General features: G+C 38.0%; 1 protein-coding gene across 19 annotated transcripts in view; it reads right to left on the bottom strand.

Moving 5' to 3' along the window:
* MYT1L (myelin transcription factor 1 like) overlaps positions 1-19,257 on the bottom strand; it is a 345,697-nt gene that overhangs the window by 79,769 nt on the left and 246,671 nt on the right. For 9 of the 19 annotated variants that reach the window (XM_054063077.1, XM_054063078.1, XM_054063079.1 and 6 more), the window contains 2 exons: positions 6,772-7,749; positions 2,128-2,262 (listed from right to left, as the gene is read on the bottom strand). In XM_054063077.1, the coding sequence (XP_053919052.1) occupies positions 2,128-2,262; positions 6,772-7,749 (1,113 nt within the window). The remainder of the gene's footprint in view (positions 1-2,127; positions 2,263-6,771; positions 7,750-19,257) is intronic. The other 10 variants (XM_054063095.1, XM_054063084.1, XM_054063085.1 and 7 more) reach the window with 4 other exon arrangements.

Here is a 19,257-nt window from a genome sequence, read left to right as displayed (position 1 = left end):
CTTTATACGCGCAGTATCAAACTCCAGAGCTGAAAATCTGCTCTCAAGTTATACTGGTAGAACACTGAATTATTTGAAACACACCTCGGTATCATGTGAAACAGAATTAAACCCTAGGACAGCCCAATTGAGGTAGGGATCGGTTCTGCCCACTTCCACACAGGTATCTCATTCTTATCCGTATGATGAGCAGAATTGGTCCTTTAATTTTTAGTTGTATTCTCTACAGATGTGAAGATGGATAGATTTTTTTTTTTCAAAAGATTGAAAACTTAAAATAAGCACTTAAAAAATTGAGGGATGGCAGAAAAAAAAAAAAAGATAACTGTGTAAAAACATAAATAAGTGGTACAAGCTTAAGGAAGTAAACTGATTTACATCTGCATCCATTGCAAGCTGGATGGAAATCTTACTCCCGAGGCTACTCCGAGCAGTACTCCTCTAAATCATAAAGTTATGCTATTCAGTGCCAAATTACCAAGATATTTTTGGTAACACTAAGGAGTTTTGCATGATGCCAGACATATCTGAATCCATGTCTCAGAGCTGGATGGCAGTACATCACTATGGAAAAAGACCATCCATTCCTTGCAAACTTCTGGTTTTCTCATACAAGAACTAGTCTGGAAGCCTGTATTTAGTTCTCACTCAAAAAAAGAGATCTGACAAAATCAGTGAATTCCTTGACTGAGTTAAGAACTGAATAAAAGCTGTTCAGAGACTTGAGAATTTAACCATGTATACTGATTAGAAGATAACCATCATCATCACCCCATCATCAGTGTAGTTAAACGTGTATAGATGCAAAAGCTTTACTCTGAAATTCCTACTATTCAAAGCTGTTCTTGAAACATGCTGCACAAGGCCAACATCACAGGAAAAAATAAAGAGATGATCTCACCTTTTTCATTTTAGTAGGTACAAGAGCATGCAAACAGTTTAAAGCTATATTCTTCTTTGATTTACAAAGTCTTCTAAAAAAGCCTTTTATTTACCATTTGTAAAAAAAATGAGATAAGTTTGAGGAACTGAATATATATTTGTGTTTCAGCAAATTACAAAGTCTTGCAAAACAGAGAAATCACTCTATTTGCTCTACTGTATTCAGAGATCAACCAAGCTACAGCAAAGTTTCCTAAAGCACTTCCTCGTTACGGAACTTTTGGAAGAAGCCACTCTACCATGAAAGAGGAGACTTTTTATGTCTGCCGCTCTTGGTCTGCTAATCTACTTGTGTTTTTCTGTCCGTCAGAATCTACCTTCCTTTGGAAATGGGGGAGTATTTTAGCCCTGGCTGTCTTTAAAACGTTTCCTTTAGGTTGTTGTAAACCCATGGAAGTTGGATCTCTAAGTGCTGATGGACAATGGGGATTTTAGGCCCATAGGTTCCAATGGAACAACTCCGTTTTAAAATTGGTGTGAAAGAGAACTGGATCTTAGCTAGAAGCTCGCCTGGTGTAAATCAGCACAGAGAAATTATCTTCAACAGAACTCTACTGATTCCACCGGCCAAGGAGGTGACTTCCAGAAATGGAGCCCTCTGGCTTCACGTGAATCTCCATGGGCTCATATGAGTGAACTTCCTCTACAGAGAATCTGCTGACATGGGAGGAAATTCCAGCCATGCGACTGACAGGGGAATATTAATCCAAATCCCGAGTCATATAACTAAGTAAACAGCCAAATTGTTATTTTTAACAGTGTAAGTTAAATATAAACTATGCTTAAGACACAATAAGAACCAAAGAGAGGGGTTTCAAGTTTTTCAAGTACAATTCTTTCTGTACAAGATGACAGGGACGGTTGATGCGACATCAGCACGCAGAAGTAAAAGCAGTGCACATCTGGAAACCTTGTTTTCTGTTGACTGAATGTATCTATTTAAAAATAGCCTAGCACTCTTAAAATCAAAGAATACAGCTTTAAAAGTTGTTCTTTTAGTGTAAAAGTTAGTAGAGAATGGAAACGATGGAATAAAGCAAGAAAGGATAACACAGAACAGTTGACTAAGTTGAGACAAACCATACTGAAAAATGAAATTAATTTTTTAAATAAAAGTTTTAAAAAGCATGCTAGAAAAATCTTTGTAGTTTTATCCCCGTTTTCCGTGAAACAATGTGAACTTACTTTCTGGAGGGACCCTATCTTTGTGTGGGCATCCTGACAAACTGCGGTGATGGGGGTAAAGCCCCGTTACATGGCCAGTTCCATCACACCCAGGGGTAGGACATTTGCTCTCTTTCTTTTCTGTTCTTGAGGGATCTATAATTTACAACAAATGTGTCAAGTGAATGATGCTTTTCACATTTCTGCAAGAAGGTTCATTTAATCATGTCATTTACTCTTTGGTAAATGTTCTTATGAAAACTAGAAGAAAAAAAAGAAAAACCTTCTACTTCTTAACACAGTTTTGACCCTTTTATCTCATGATTTTCTTTTCAGACTGCAGGTTCCTATGACCACAACAATATTCATTCACAGTGATTGGAAAGTGAACTTTTTATAGCAAAGCCATACCACGGTCAATCAATGTTCTGCTGGCAATTATTACCTCGAGGGTGTAAGGTCATTTGGAAACTGTTTAGTTGGAGTTTCCCTTCTTTACATTCTTATTTGCCTGATGTATTATGGTCTGCAAATGCACCGTCATAGAAGTTCAGTGTCCTGACCACAGCAAACCCATCTCTTTAGCATAAGGATTCAATGATTCAGTACAAATAAATCCCTTTTCTAAAGGTCACTGAGGAGACGACTCTTCTTTTTTTTTTTTGTCTTAAATTCATTATGAAGTGGTAGGAATTATGTAAATATTCCTTTCTCTTCAATAAATTATGGTGGGGTACACATTGTACTCAGAATAGCAGACGTAATCTGTATCTGTGTAAATTTGGGCCATTACAAACATGCATATAATGCGTAAGAGGTTAAAAATCTTGTAGAATGTTCTTGGATCTTCTGCCTACAAATCAATGAAAAGTCTAAAAAGACATCTTTTTCAACAAAAAAACCTTTTCTGCTAATGATACAGTGGAATTGCGGGTGAGTATAATTCGGAATAGGAAACATTTGTAAAATAACACTCCTACCCTTCTAGCCCAGCACATGGTACAAGTTATCATCTTGACCACACGTACCAGATTTTGGTGACCATTGCTGATTTTCGTATTAGCATTACAGGAATAAAATTCAAGATACCCTAATTGTGACCATTTTGGCTCAAGACCAACCAACATTCCCTTTTTTTTCAGTCCATTCTCCTTCCAATACCTAATTCGAGCTATCCTCATTTAAGTATTTTATGCTGCTCTTGTCATTACTCTGCTTCATTATTTATGCTTTCATCTTTGGAAAAAAATGTTTTGCTACTTTTTTTCTGGTAAGTCTTACATTAAATTCCATCCTAGCTTGAACAAATGCAACCCTCAGTACAATAAGTGGAAATCTCAGTACTTGTGGAGCTTAATGTACAACCCATTTTTTCAACATAAATCAATACAATCCAGAGTTCACATTCAGTTGTGGACTTGTTTTTCCTTCATTTCTCTCTGGTAGCATGCATATATATATATTTAAATATATATAAATATATATATAAAATACATATATATATAAATATATATATAAACACTTTTATGGTCCAAGTTCTTGCATCTTAATTTTAAAGAAATTCTTTAGCTCATTCTAATGACTGTCCAGGTCTTAAATCAATTTTTACATTTTAATACAATATTTAAACCTTGTCTTTTGCAAATGGAATCCCTAATTATCCAAGTTGTATTTTATTTAACCTGAATGTTGATGGTAGAACACGGTTCTTTGTTTCATGCTCCTTAACGATAAATACACAAACAATTCCATCTCCAAAGTGCTATACAGTTATCACAACACTCCTGGAAATACCGTAACCTTATACATCAGGAAATTGAAACAAAGAGATCAAGAAGTTAAACCCAAGGCCACAAGAGGAGCAAATGTCAGAGGAGGGATTTGAAATCCTACCAGATAGGCCTGTGCTGAGACCACTAGAACAGAAAGCCCACAGCTACATACATACACAACTCTAAGCAACTTGTCACGTCGAGTACTTTGGGATGTGTTAAAGTATTACGTAAGTGAGGAAGTAATGTAAATGAAATATAAATAATGTAAATACAACAATATTCAAGGACTGCAAAAGATGTTAATGATTAATAGACCATAACGGCTTTTTAGAGACTTTAAACTAGAGGAACTTTAGCTCATCCATGTTGTCAGAACTCCACGGAAGTTAGTGAAGATATTTTAATTTAGAGCAGCTGAGGATCTGGACACTCACATCCTACAGTGTCAAGCAAATCCTCCTCTATATTCAAGTCTATGCTATAAACTTATAGCACGTATCAGATCCTTAAGAGCCTTTATGGTCTAATGAGTCAGAAAAGATGCTGTATACTGTTCTTAATGATTTCAAAACTTGCGTAAAATCGTACTTGCACAATTTCCCATTGCTTTTAATGGAAGACATTTGACTAAACTTTCCACAGCTTTATACAAACCATTGGATACTCTTTTCTAAATCTTTTCCTGCTAATGGAATAAATACTGTATAGTTTTATTTAATGCTGTAACATTTCCTCACTTGTTGACACAATGGGGTTATAGCCCGGGTAAAGGCTCTCAGAGGGCTCAAAAGGCTTTAAAATTCATAAATTTCAGAAGGAAGCCTCTTTAGAAGGCTTTAAATGGCAGGGAAAATATGGTTAGTGGTCCCTCAACAGTTGTGTCAGCGGTCTCTGAAAGCACAACTCCAGAAGACAGGAAGTAGATCTCACTGCAAACTTGTGTACCCAAAAAGGTTCCACTTGACCCTATCATACACCTCTGTGGGTATCTCTTCCAGGTCTATATGGAAGATAACGTGTGAGTTGAGAACAAATGATATAAGCAATTGTCTGACTTAAAGTGCCCTCTCTCAACAACTATCAGAACGATTCCTCTGTTTTTTAAAAGTAAGGATGGAAGAGTTTTTTTCTTTCTTCCATTATTAAAAAAGCATAAAATGATCCACCCCACAAAGTTTCTTCACCCAAACCACCACAGTACTTATTCCCTGGCTGGGGTTTGGATCTATTAACAATTCAGCCTGCACCTCCCAAGAGACAGGATGGTTCAAAGGAGCTCTAGAATTTACTGGAATAGGAAGTCCATGCTTTTGTTACGGTCAGAAATTACGTGGTCCTTTTGGAGACAGCAGATCTATATGCATAAATGCTCTCCTAGGTATACATAGACTGGAAGGGCTGGATGACACCAGGGTTAAAAAGCTCTTCAAAAATTAATAGATGTTTGCCATGTTTTCTGTGTTTTTATTAGAGGTATATATTCAAAGGGAAATGTACCTACAATAGGCCACATGCAAACAACGATTAGCACAACATCCACATGGCTATGCAGTAATTCACTAACTAAAGCTGTCTTCCCCACATACCCAGAGTTACTACACCACTCACTGGACCGTGTATTTGTGTTTAAACCAAAAAAAACTTCACTAAAATACACTGCACAAGAGTGTTTCACACCAGGAATTCCCATGCTTTCCTAAAAGATTGGCCATTACTTTTCTTTAAGGCTTGTAAATAAAGATCAGACCTTTCTAGGACCAAGATATTGTCTGCCTACCTGACTGCGGCAGACAGATCTTAGGGTATTACTCATCCAAAACAGAGATTCATAAAAAGGAGAAAAATGCCCGCTATCTTGGTTGTAGAAAGGAAATCAAATATTTTTCCAACAAACCTAAGGTGAACCCAAGTCCCTGTTTAGCACCTCCCAAAAAATACCACGTTCTCACCTTCCACTAAAGTCAATGGGAATCGGGGGTGTTCAATGAGTCTCAGGAGCTATTGAAAACGTTATCCAAGACGGCCCTACATGTACAGATGTAGAACTGTTGAAGAGGGGTGTGGTACTCTAAACACACCATCACCATGATAATCCCATAAATTAAAAGGCATTATAAAGGTAACCTTTAGTCTGTTCCTTTTTTTTTTTTTTCTTTTGTATTGAATTATTGTCAAGGCAGCACCTTAACTGTTTCCACAATGGAATGAAACCAGTGAAGTGGAATGCACATAAGAAAGAAATTGCTATTGATCTCAGCCCAGGCCACACCATGCCTTGCATAGCAAATGGTTTCCATTACCTTACTATCTTAAGATAATTAATGTGCAGTCACTGCCCCTATCTTATGTTATCGGTCATTCTGATACTGTTCAATTTCTATCAGGCAATTCTACATTTTAGATGGGAAAGGCTTCATCAATAACTGTCATTTGATGATAATTTTATAAATCACGATGCCACCTACCCAATCCAATCTGTAAAATATGCACTTCATAGCTGATTAACTACCTGCTACATAGAAACCCAGTCTCCAATGTAGTTCACAACGTAATTCTCTTCATTGTTTTTTTAATTGTTACCTTGAAATATATTAAAAGCTTGAGAAAAATCTTTGCCTCTTTCAACATGATCTCTTATTTGTTTTGTTTCCCTGTTTTAATTTAGCCAAATGATGTTCACTGAAATACTTTACGTTTCTAACACAGCACAATTAATTCTTTTATTGTATAATTGAAGCATGATGCTATTTTACAGTCATGCCATACTACTACAATTTCAAGAAAGTTCCCATTTTGTGGAATTAATAACTTCATTTCAGAAATTATGCAAGACTTAACACGTTAGCTCACACTTTCTCATGACATAACATACGGTAGATAGAAATATTACCTTTACCATAATATGGCTTTTTGACATGGCCGTCACTGGGTTTAGGCTTCCTGTCATCTCCAGAAAGGTGTCTTGGAGACTGTTCCTCATATGATCTCATATTATCCCTCCTTCCAGCTTCAACTGCCATTTTTTCTCTCATGGCTTTTGCTCTCTCAGTTTCCAAAGCAATTGCTTTCTCAAGCAGGGTTAAGTTACCTTTTGTCATATCAAACACTTCTTCAGACCTATCTGAAGTAATAGAGGTGGTATCATCGTCTCTTTCATGACAACCATCCTCCTTTGCACAGCTAGAGAAAGTCCTAGATCTGGGGCTCAACTGTTCTTCAAGCCTCATTAGGTTCATCATATCAGAGTAATTCCGGTCTGGTGTTCTTCCTTGGAAGTCATCTTCTTGCCTGACATGCTGACGAGTGTTCATGTTTTGCTGTTGATTTCTTTCCTGTGGGTTTGTCTCACTGAGTTTCCTAGCCAGATCAAAACACTGGTTCCTTAAGCACTCCAAACTGCTGAGACACACCTCTTCATCACTCTCCTCCACCATTTTTTCTGTAAGTCCATTGTTCACAGGCTTCCCTAGCATTACAAAGTTCATATTCCTATTATCTTGCTGTGAAGTATTGTCTGCATAATTTCTGTCATTAATGTTTTCTGAAAGCACTACACCATGTCCTTGTGCTAATAATTTAAGGGAGTCCACTGTTTCCCTAACAACATCACTGTCTAAATCTAAACTCAGCTCACTTTTCCGACCAATATTTTCATTTTTGTCACTATCATCTTCCAGACTATTAGATGTATTGCTGTTCATTTCTGATTCTGTCCTGGCTCTGTATGCTGCATCCTCTGCAATTTTGCCAAGATTTAACAATGACTTGGCCACCAGTTCATCGTAATTATCATACTCATCATTATTGTTATCGTCTTTTTCTGTGTCTTGCATTATTCGAGTATTGTGACAATTCATTTGATGGTCTTCTGCATAAAAAACAGAAACAAAGAAAGAAACAAAGAAAGAAAGAAAAAGGAAAAGAAAAGAAAAAAGTGGCTACAATTGGAACTGTTGTTGCAATCGCACGGACAGAAAACAAACTGCATGTCAAATATTGTTAATCATACAGCAATTCTATAACACTAAGGCCCATGTGAAGTGAATTTCTCTACAGTCCATAAGGCTATTTTTGTTTATTTGCTATTCATATGAATTTCTTTCAGAGAACCAATAAGAAAAAGGCAATCAAAAATGCTAATTGCTACTGCTGCTGAATATTCTGGCAAAAATACTTATGTTTCTTCTTTCACTTCCATATTTACTGTTTTATGGGGTTTCTTAAAATCATATTACTAATATGATATAATTGTCTAGGTTTTGAGCTTTTCTCACTCCTGTGTTTCTTATAAGTATGGTAGGTGGCAAAGGAGTGAGTACTACTGGTTTTATTCTCTTACTGATGAACATCATTCACCAAAAGAGAAAGAATATACACCGAAGAGGAGATTGTCAGTTTTTTAACGTCATACACACCATTAACACTAGATGACCAACAACCAGACACATTTTACTTAGTGGATCCATCAGCAGAAATCCAAATCTCTCAGTTTAACTACGCAAACTGTGGAGAAGTAAGAATTTTAAAAGGAGTTGTCACATGAAAGGAAACAGAAGCAATCATATGTGCGATATAATTTTAAGTAAATATAGTAGCCCAAACTATACGATCATACATGTATGATAGGGCTGTTACCTACTGTCCTGGGTATTGTAACATAATGGTGCAGAGTTACCACATTTTACTTAGCTATGTTTTAGCAACTGTTGAATAATAGAGGGAAAACTTAATAAGATGGAACCAGTGTGAGGTCCTGAGGGTGAGATTCATATCACCTAACTCTAGACATGAGCAAGGCAGGCATCTATATCCGAACAAGGTATTTGATGCTCCCATCCTTAGTCAGTAAGAGAAGCAGACACTTTAAAGATACAGTCCACCTGCTCTGGTTAAGATATTTTCTTGAGAATAAAATTAATAACGTCTAGAAGTGTCTGTTTTTCTTCATTGACAACAAGGGGGCTCGGAGTAGGTGCCTACCTTAAAGATATCTGTATCTGGTCAGATGAATATCATCCAGAGAGCATTTTCTGATAGCTCACTCAGAAATTATGCCATTCTTAGACCCCAATCTTAGAACAGGTATACATTCATCATTATTTACTAATGAACCTCTCATAAATGAGATTTCAATAATCAGCTGGTCAAGAAATATTTAAAGGTTTTGCATCACAACCGGAAAAGAAAGTTCCTAAATCTGTCATTACATTGACATTCTAAGCCAGTTTTTCAGCTGGTGCAAACTGAAAGAAACCAGTAGAGCTAGGACAATTAACACCTGCTCAAGAGCTTGTCCATCAGCTTCTGATAGCATCTTTTCAACTCCGATGTATTTTCAACACTGATGCATGTAAATACGTAGGATTTTCTCAAGTGTGAGGTTTGTGTTTTGGGTTAAGCAAACCAAAGCCAGAAATTTCAGGGAATGGGTGGCTTGCACACCAACATTTTGATCATAGGAAATACTTTTGGATAGAAATAATTTTTATGTCAGCAGACAAGATAATAAATCAGCGGTTTAAATACAAAGCTCAACAGCACAATAATTAATATTTCAGCCACAAGATAGTATTTCTTCTACACAGTGGTTAGGGATCCTGGGATGATAGTAGGCTGTAGTTAAGCAGCAGAACCGGTAGATGACTAGGCTATGTCTAGGGGAAAAACATCTTTAATAATATAGTATTATCTACTTGAATACGGTGGGAAGATAATTAATAGGGGAGAATGTGTGGCATTTGTACACAAGATATTCCAAGTCAACAATGGGTTACCTATTTAACATTAAAGGTGGTTGTATTTTAGTTGCTACGGTTCTCAAGGTAATCATAACTCATATTTACATTCTAGTCCCTCGTAATTTAAGTATATCAGAGTATCGGATTTTCGGTGTAAAAGTAACACTTGCAGTTCCTATTGGAAAATTTTCCATCTGGAATGATTACACAGAAGTAGGCAGTTAAGGATTACTGCATAATTAGTGTGTGCTATTTGAAAAGCAAATGTTTTAATACGCTAATAATAATTTTCTAAAGTGAAATGTACAAACAAATCTGATAGTGATTTAAATATTAAGGATAAAACCTGATGCCAAGAAAACTGTTCAGTACAAACTGCTGCTTTTATGGGGTGCTTCTTGTAACTATGTCTACTGGGCAGTCAGATGTAGCAGAAGGAACATCAACGTAATTGAAGAAGCAGTGAGCTATAGCTCCAAAATTGCCAGTGCCTTCGAGTTTAGGATGAGATACCTACAAACACTGGTGATATCAGTCCAAATCTAGCTCTAACAGCATACTAAAATAAAGATGATGAAAAAAACCATGTTTTCTCAAGCTGTCCAGAGACCTGTTTAGGTACACAGTGACTATTCAAGGCCAACTTTTGATATCTAAAAAGTTTCAGGGTTTGTTTTCTAAAAAAGGAGGTTTTCGTGTGTGCTTACATGAATGAAAGTCATGTAAATGATCACCAGTGGGAGGAATATGTTATATTTTGCCTCCACAACAGTGAAAAGTCAAAATATGAATCACGTACTGTATGACTGAAGACATGTAAATTCCTTTTGAATAGATGAAGCTGACTGAAAGCTGTGACTATAATATTTTTTATTCTGTTCGTTTGGTTATATCCTTTCCAATTCTCCTGTTCTTTCAATCGTAAAAAGAAGAAGGAAAATAGGTGGTGGAGGAAAAGAAAGTGTAAAGCATGAGTCCCAGATGAGAGAGGCAGGAAAACAAAATATTTTAATGAAGTTTCATTCCTCCTCTTTTAATATTTGGCTGTTTCTTCCATCTACTTGCTTTAATAGCTATTTTGCTCATGTTTCTTATCTCCATGCAGCAGTTAATTTTAATGAAGAGGATATTTATTTACACTATGTCACCTCCTCAATGACAGTCAGATGGATGCTGAGCCTGCTCTAGAGAAGCACCTGTGTCACCTGTTTATTAAATTGAAATTCTAAGTACTGAATGAGTTTCTGGGTTAGTTAAGGATCTTCTGGAAAGCGCTTTAGCCTAGCAGCTTTGTGTGAACCCATGTGCCTTATTCTTTGATTCAGCTCCATGAAATCTAATCTTGCTCTCATTTCACATTTCTGCTCTTCCTAAGATTTAAGCTTTAGGTTGCTATCTGTCTTTACATTGTGCTATTTAATGGCTATTTGCTAAATGACTGCAAAACATAAAGGACTAAACCACCTGCTTTAACTGTTACGTAAGTATTTTTAACCATTGACTGAAGTTGCAAGATTTCTATTTGGCGAAGAGGCTGAGTTTGTCTCAAAAAAAGAAACAAGTGAGCCAGTTCAGGTGAGGAGTGGACAAAGTTGTCATATATCCATTTCCTGTTAGCTTTAGGGCTGCATGGACAAGGAATATGCAACACAGTTTAAAAAGAATATCAGATTATTTTAGTTCTCATCTGTAAAATATTATGACAATTTAGACATTTTTGATTGCAAAATTTGTTCTTTTTAACTCCCATCAGAATCAACAATTGACAGGAGGAAAACCAAAGTGGAGAGCATGTGGAATAGCTATAAAGAGCTGAAAGCCTTTAGCCATCTCAACAGAAGGGCACTCTTATATTGCATTAAAAAAGATGAATAATTTGGTTTCTTACTGCACTTTTCATCCAAGGATCTCAAAGCACTTTACAAACATAATTTTTAAAAGCCTCACAACACCCCTGTGAGGTAGGTATTTTAACCCCATTTTACAGATGGGAATTAGAGACACAACGATGTTGAGTGACTCTTTCCATGTCATACCAGGAGTCACTGGAAAATAAGGACTACAGCCTCTACGTCCTTGATTTTTTTCCTCCCTTTGCTCCTGTCACATCTACATTTAAACGATTTTTTTGGCAGAAAGAATGGGTTGCTGGTTTTAGTGTAGGGAGTCATGCAAAACAGCACCTTCCTTTTGAAAAGGAAAATATACAGCATTTAGTTTGAGAGATTCTGCAGAGAGAGGCAATGATACTTCAGTAATAGCAGCTACATTCCTACCAAAGGCCAAAGACTTCAGAAACAAGACTCTCCAAAGCTGTGGTCCATGTATCAAATTACTCGCTTCCTCCCAGGCATGGGAAAACATGATGACTAACAAGCTGAACCTAGATGTGGTCATACAAGGCTTCCTGTCCAGATGGATGGTTCCATTATCCAGGCAGCACTGCCCATTTTGAAACACTTTAATGCTCTTGCTACTGCCACTTCTCAGTTCCTAAGTGCTCAGCATATGATACTATAGCAACATCATTTTTCTCCTAAAGTGAGATGCGTGCATACATCTCCACATTTCAGTCCATGATTGCTGTAAGAAATATTTAGCAAGACAACACTGGCCCAAAGGAATCCCAAATCTTAGAAAGTCACGGCATTGTATGGGGCACGGGTATGTTTATACGCTGTCCTCTCCTCCTATGAGTAAGGGAATTGGAGAGTTGGAAAGCTTAGTGAGCCCTCAACAATTTCTCCACTCCACGCTGAAGAAATAGAGCACACGTCACCCTCCAAGGGCCTAAGCAAGGTCTCTAAAACCCTGCACACTCCTGCTGACAGGGGATTTGCATCAGAGCCCAAGCCTTTAAGTATGCCTGTTCCAGGAACACAATGAACACTGAAGCTGACCATGTGCAATTCTCTCATCATCTATGCAAAAGTCCCTGAAGTTTTTTACACTGTAGCTACTTCAGGTAAAGGCCCAGGCAATTTGTTTTCACACTAGTTGATTCCTTTATGCACCTTATATTACCTACTGAAAGTCAAAAGAAAAGGAGAACTTCTTTACTTGATCAACTGTAATTATTCATTTATATCTAGTTCTTTTCAGGCCTCCTCCTCAGCCAGCTGCACCTACTTACAATAGCTGTAACACTGGATTTACTGTTTAGACTCTCCTACAATAATTACAATATTCAACTAATAATCAATGCTCAAAGCAAAACAAAAATAGAGCAGAAGTCATTTAGCATGGCAAGGAAGGTCTGAGCTACAGAACACAGAGCATCACAGTAAGAGTCAGGATTACAAAGTACTGGTAAGGACCACAAAGCAAACCAATACAGACTTTTAAATATTGTCCATAATTTTCTAGATTACTGAGTCTTTCCTTCCTTATTTTTTTTTTTTTACTGTTACATTTTGATCTTTTCTATGGGTTCCACTTCCTACCTGATTCTGCTCACTGGAAAACTAAGTACTACTTCCAGTCCTTTAAGCACTACAACAGATCCTCATAGGCCGGAATTTCTTCCCCATTCTGGAGTGATAACTGACATGCAAAAGCATTCCTTGATTTTTCTTCTTTTTGCTATTAAAATACATTTTAAATAGAAAAGATGAATATTAATAAATTATATTTTTTCCTAGCGGCATTTTGGAAGGTTTAATTTTCTGTACGAATTGTTGTATTCTCATCTAAATGCACAAATGTTTGTGTATAATCAATGTTCTGAAATACTCTTTTTTTCTTTGCTTGTGCCACCCTTACGACCTGTTAATTTTCTTCTGGCTTCGTCAGACCTGCATGAATAGCATCCTAATATACAAATATTCCCATAAAGTATTGTTAGAATGCAGATATTCTTACTTAGGTTATTCCTAACAGATCACAGAATCAGGTCAGAATTTAGATAAAGAGCCAGAGCAACAGATAATCCAGAAAAACAGTGATGCAACATATCATTTAAAATGGGATCATTTGTTACTCATCCATGAGTTTGCACCCCGAGTCCCTGTGTGCTACCTGTATTGGTTCTGGTTTGGGAAAGGACCTGAAGATATCTGCCAGCTCCTCTGGCAAGATCATGACTGTGGGAATTTTGCTTCAAGTGACAGAACACAACAGCTTCTTAAAAATTACCTAGGGTCTGACTCAAGCTGATACGCTCTGTTTAAGAGTTTGTCTTCTCATGACAAGGTGCTGCTTGCCTTTCTTTAATCTTAGAGCACCACACGTCATCTTATACTGCACTGCTGCCATGGAATCGTGGAGCAGCTGAGGCTGGAAGAGACCTCTGGAGGACACATAGCCCAGTCCTTGCTCAGAAAAAGGGCCAGCTTACGCCTTGTCCAGTCAGTTCAGTTCTGAATATCTTCCAGGCTACAGATGCCATAGCAGGTGTGGCAAATATGTTCCAGCGTTTGACCACCCTCACAGTGAAAAAAATCCTTTCTGATTTGGAAATGCAATTTCTCTTGCGACTCCCAGCTCTTATTCTTTCACTGCACAACCCTATTTTCTCTCTACCCTCCACAAAAGTAGCTGAAGCCAGAAACAAGATCTCCCCTTCCCCTTATCCTTCTCCTCCTCACCATGAACAAATCCTTTTTTCTTAGTCTCTCTTTGAACATCATGCGCTCCAGCTCTTTAATCATCTTGGTCGTTCACCACTGGACTCCAGTATTTCAATGCTTTTTTTTGTACTGATGAGCCCAAAATTGGATCTAATGCTCCCCATACAATGGAGCTGAATAAAGGGGAATAATCACTTCCCGCAGCCGTCTGGTTACAATCTCCAGTCTTTTCATCCTGACAGTCGAACGTTGTTTCCAAAAAGTCAAAAGGCAATGAATACGTTGGGGATTTTTCTTCCACCACAGAGAGAGCAGGAAATACTTTCCAGTTACCTACAAGCATCTGTTTAAGGAGATAAGGTCCTGGCTGGTACGAAGCTTGCTTGGTTGGTTTGTAGTAACTGTAATATTTGGTATGAAGGCATATGTTTTGGTTTGAGAAGGAACTTGCTGAGAATAGCTATGAGCAGAAGAGGATATGCTGGGTTTGCAAGCGCAGTATGATTTCACCAGTCACCCCCGTCTGGTCCGCGCTTCTTTGAGAGTCAGGTTCAGGCAGCCCTTAACTGTTTTAACCTGACTTCTGCCTGAACAGATAATGAGATGGCTTTAACTTACGACTGGCATTCATTTGGTCCCACTTTTTCTCCCCAGGAAGTCAATATGAGGGAGGGAAGATATTCTGTTTCATAGCCCTCCAGTGACTCAGTCGAATATGGCAGTTTCTTGCTTTCTCTCAGGTTTGTACAGCTCAGCAGGGCAGCAGGCGCTAAGGAAGCCAAAGCTATTCCCCAGATACTGAGATACAGCAGGGAGACAGCAGGGGAGCAGAGGACCAGCTGCACCAATGGGGGAACACCCACGCAGACAGCTCTTGATATGGAGCTTCTCATGGGACTGCTCCCAAGGCTCTTTAGGAGACCGTGACCCCTAACTGTACCCCTCTCCATGATCATTGCTTTGCAAAGGATGAAGCCTGAAGAACACATTTTCGGTTCATAAACTAACATTTCCTTTCTCACAAACAAATCTCTGAGAAAGACAGGTTGGAAACTGTTACTATAGGGATACATAATCTCTTTTCACTGGTTTTGTTTCAGTTCAGATCTCTGACTCAGTGCAGATGTCCATATTGAGCGTGCCTCCATATGAACTAGACATCTGGACTCCACTTATAAGCAAAGGACAATAAGTGCATCCTGGGATGTGATTTATCTCATCCTAATCTAGGTGTCTAAAGTAGATCGACTGAATTATTCCCTAAAAGGGACTATTACTTCTGATCTGTTACGAATTAAATTGATGGAATGAATCTTATGCCAATTGCTTTTACTCAGAACTTTCAAATTGCTTCTTGCTGAAATTCAACGATATTTTTAGTATGACAGTAGGTATTGCAGGAATGAAGAAGCTACCCAAAAGAAGCTATGTTGCCATTGTGGACAGAGATAAAGTTAGATAAGGAAAGATTGGTGTGGATAGGGTAGTATGGGTGCTTTGCAAGGGACAGATGCTTGTGGTTTCAGGAGTCTCATGTAGTGAGATATATCTTATTGGACAAGTCTGATTCTTCATTATAAGTTTAATTACTTATTTTTAGTTGTGTTTGATCATCAAAAGAAGCCTGTTTGTGCTTTGATAATAACCTGATTCGACTGGCAGTGGGGACAAGAGACACACATCACTACCATTCTAGAGGATGAGAGAACTGTTAAATCTAATATCCTGGAAACTTCTTCCTGTGTCTCTTTCTATCCTCTCACTGAGTTCAGTGCCAAGGGATCTGGAAGAACAAAGACTTCTACGTGCACGACTGTCAGACTTCATTTGAAATGTAAAGCTTTTTGTTAAGGAGTTTGTTCATTTTTTTTCCTTATAACCTCATCCAGCTTCTTCATCTACATTTCTCTCATTTTCCAGCTTTTCACGACAGGGAAGTAATATACCATAAAATAAGGAGAAAGTAAATATAAAGGGTCCTTTGCCTCTTTGGTTATAGCCATTCCAGTACAAACTAATTAGGGACAGAACACCCGATCAAGCAGTGACATGTAATCATTCATTCTCCTAAATTCTTAGTGAAGCATGATTTTGGCTTAAGTGACTTAGCATCCTTCCAGCAATGTCCAGGCACAGGGTAGAGATGCCAGCTAGCGACCGTTCACAAGAAGGAGTTTGAAGGTGATGATCCAGTTTAGGAAGGTAAAAGCTTAGCTGTGTGGAGAGACATCATGCCAACATTCAACCCAGCGTTAAATGAGTGGACTACAGGCTGTTTTATTCACTCACATAGATGTAGTCTTTGATCAATGTCATTGAAGAGACAGGGAACAAGACAGGAGAATCTGTAAGTTGGGATCGATGGAAAGCACACTGTTAATGGTAGCTAAAGGAGAAACAAGCACGGCAGAGGGGAACCTATTCTTTTAATCATGTTACTCCAGTCAGTCAAGAACACGTACAGAGTGAACCTCAAAACCAGAAAGAGTGACTCAATGGTACAGCTAGACATTAGCTAAAACCCGTCTTTACTGTCTGCTGTTTAATTGCCATCTACACCATGTGTGCAGATGGTCAAGGAGACTGTAAATGTCTGAAACGGAGACTACAGAACCAGAGACCTGTCAAATGCTGGAGATACATGTTACGGTAAGAGATGTAGAAACCCTCTTTCTGTCACTCCTGCATCTGCAAAGATATTGCCAGTTGAGCTGTTCCAACTACCTGTCCACCTAAAGAACACACATGGCCACCTTTTTAGAAACTGTCCTCCTTCCTACGAGGGATTTCTCACTGCTGTTCCTATCAGCACTGGGATGTCTGTCCTTATGATGAAAGCTCCTATCTCATACAAGGAAACCTTTTGCTGGACAAATGTAATCACCAACATACACGTGTATACTTTTTCAACTACACACATACCTGTCAGCTATGATGACAGAAGCTTTGTAGACAACCTCAGACCTAAACTGACCAGAACAGCACAATCTCCGTGGATTACTTCTCTGCTGAAACTCTCACTCTAACCAGCTCACAGAAACAACAAGCTACAAGTGGATCAATCAAACACATAACCACAACAGGCAGTTTTCCAAGACACAAGCACAGATACACGCAGATACAGAGAGAAGCTTATACTGAACAGAACTAAAACCTGAGTCTGAGTCTGGTCTCAGGATGGTTCAGCTCAGAATTTGTGTTGCTGGAGTTCACTGGTGAAAGCAATGCACAAGAGAAAGTCGATGCCTCTTCTTCTGCCTGAAAGAAATTTAATTTTTCTTTTCTTCAAGTATTCACCAAGTGATTCATACTGAAATCACCCTAACATATTGTTTACTTTCAACTTACATGTTGTATGATTATTTTTAGATTCTAGTCTCATTAACTTAAATTTCTGCACACTAGAAGTATCTGAGCAACTTAAGAGCCAATGGAATTCACCTATCCAACATGAACATTTCCCCTCTTTCCCTTTGTGTCTGGTGCTGTATTATGTTTTAGGACTTCAAAATTAATGTATTAAATGGAGCTGCATCAAATCCTTTCCTATAACTCAGACAAACTACATGCATTATCTCCACACTCCCTGTCTTCTCAATGCTCTGCAATTTGCACATTTCAAACAAAACACGTATTTACCAAGCACACTTGTTCTTTCTTTTATGAATATGTTGCTGTTGCTTTCAGTTTTGCATTTCTAAACAGTTAGTACTTCCGGCTCACCACTGTTTGTATCTTCTCCATGGAGCAAGCCAACTTTAATAATCCTGGTTTTCCATACTATAAGAAGTCTCTGAGAGTCAACACTTACTAGTTGGATTTTTAGAAGTGCTCTGCATCTGTCTAGTTCTGATTCTACTATTGACAATGATATTAAAGGACAGAAAGACACAGTAAGTTAAATCACATCATGAACTGCTGGAAAATTCTCATGTATTAGTGAGGGGAAAACACACTGCTAGAAAAGAACTGTGCGGTGCTGCACAAACTATGCGTATGGGTATTTTTGTCAAATCCTGATCCTGCACTGCAAAATTACTCCTTTTTCTTAAAAGCCTTTTTATTGCTCTTTTAAAGTTCTGCGTAATGCAGATTCTAGACAGCAGCTTTCAAATCTTTGCCATTTCCTGCTTTTCCAAGAAGGAATCCTAATGGTGTATTTTACTTCCTCTCTTCAGTACACCCATGCTGACCTCCTAATAAATTCTTTATGTCTTTTAACAGTTGTCCTTTTTCTTTCTTGTATAAATTCTGTACTTTTACATTTGGAATTTATTTTTTCCATGTCTGTGTAAAAATACAGAAAACAGCCATTGAATAAAATTTGTTCTTAAAACCATATTGCTCTTTAATGGGCATTTCAAGATGAAGCACTTAGAAGAGATATTATGAACGCCAGCAGCAATTTCTACATCACTTTCAGACTGGCCTTCTCATATGGTATGTTGTATAGAAAGGAACAGTCACATTTCTATTTCTCTGAGTGATACAACTACACCTAAGCTCATTTGTGGCTTAAACCTGGGAAGCATCTGAACTCTAACACTTATCAGGTGTTCAAGGCTCTGCTTCTATGTTTACCAAAACAGCTTCAGCCTTAAGCACCTCTCCACCTATCTGCCCGTGGCAGGGGAGTTGGAACTAGATCATCATTAAGGGCCCTTCCAACCCAAATCATTCTATGATTCTATGATTTAATCCTTGAACTATTCTAGATTTTGAGTGTTTTCATACATAAGTTCCCCGAGAGACCCAATTCAATAAGTATGTTCCAATACACATCCAAAAAAAAAAGGCTTCCCATAAACTGTTGCCTTGACTACCTTGCTTTAATTCTTAGCCAAAGGAAGAACTGCCTGTTCGCTCCTTCATTTCCTCTACTCTCTTCTGCCCATCCAGGGAAACTACATTGTTTAGTAGGTCACTTGTGAAAGAATTGGAAGACTAAGAGTAAAAAGCTCTCCCAGTTTGAGTGGAGTCAATACCAGATCACCCAAAAAAGTTTGTTGGTCACCACAATAAAAGCTAGACCTGACGTAAGCTGAACCAGGAAGCAGAAATACAAAAGTA

Source organism: Cuculus canorus, chromosome 3 (genome assembly GCF_017976375.1).
Source record: "Cuculus canorus isolate bCucCan1 chromosome 3, bCucCan1.pri, whole genome shotgun sequence".
NCBI lineage: Eukaryota > Metazoa > Chordata > Aves > Cuculiformes > Cuculidae > Cuculus > Cuculus canorus.
The sequence above is the reverse complement of the archived record's forward strand: the minus strand, read 5'-3'. Positions and strand labels throughout refer to the sequence as shown.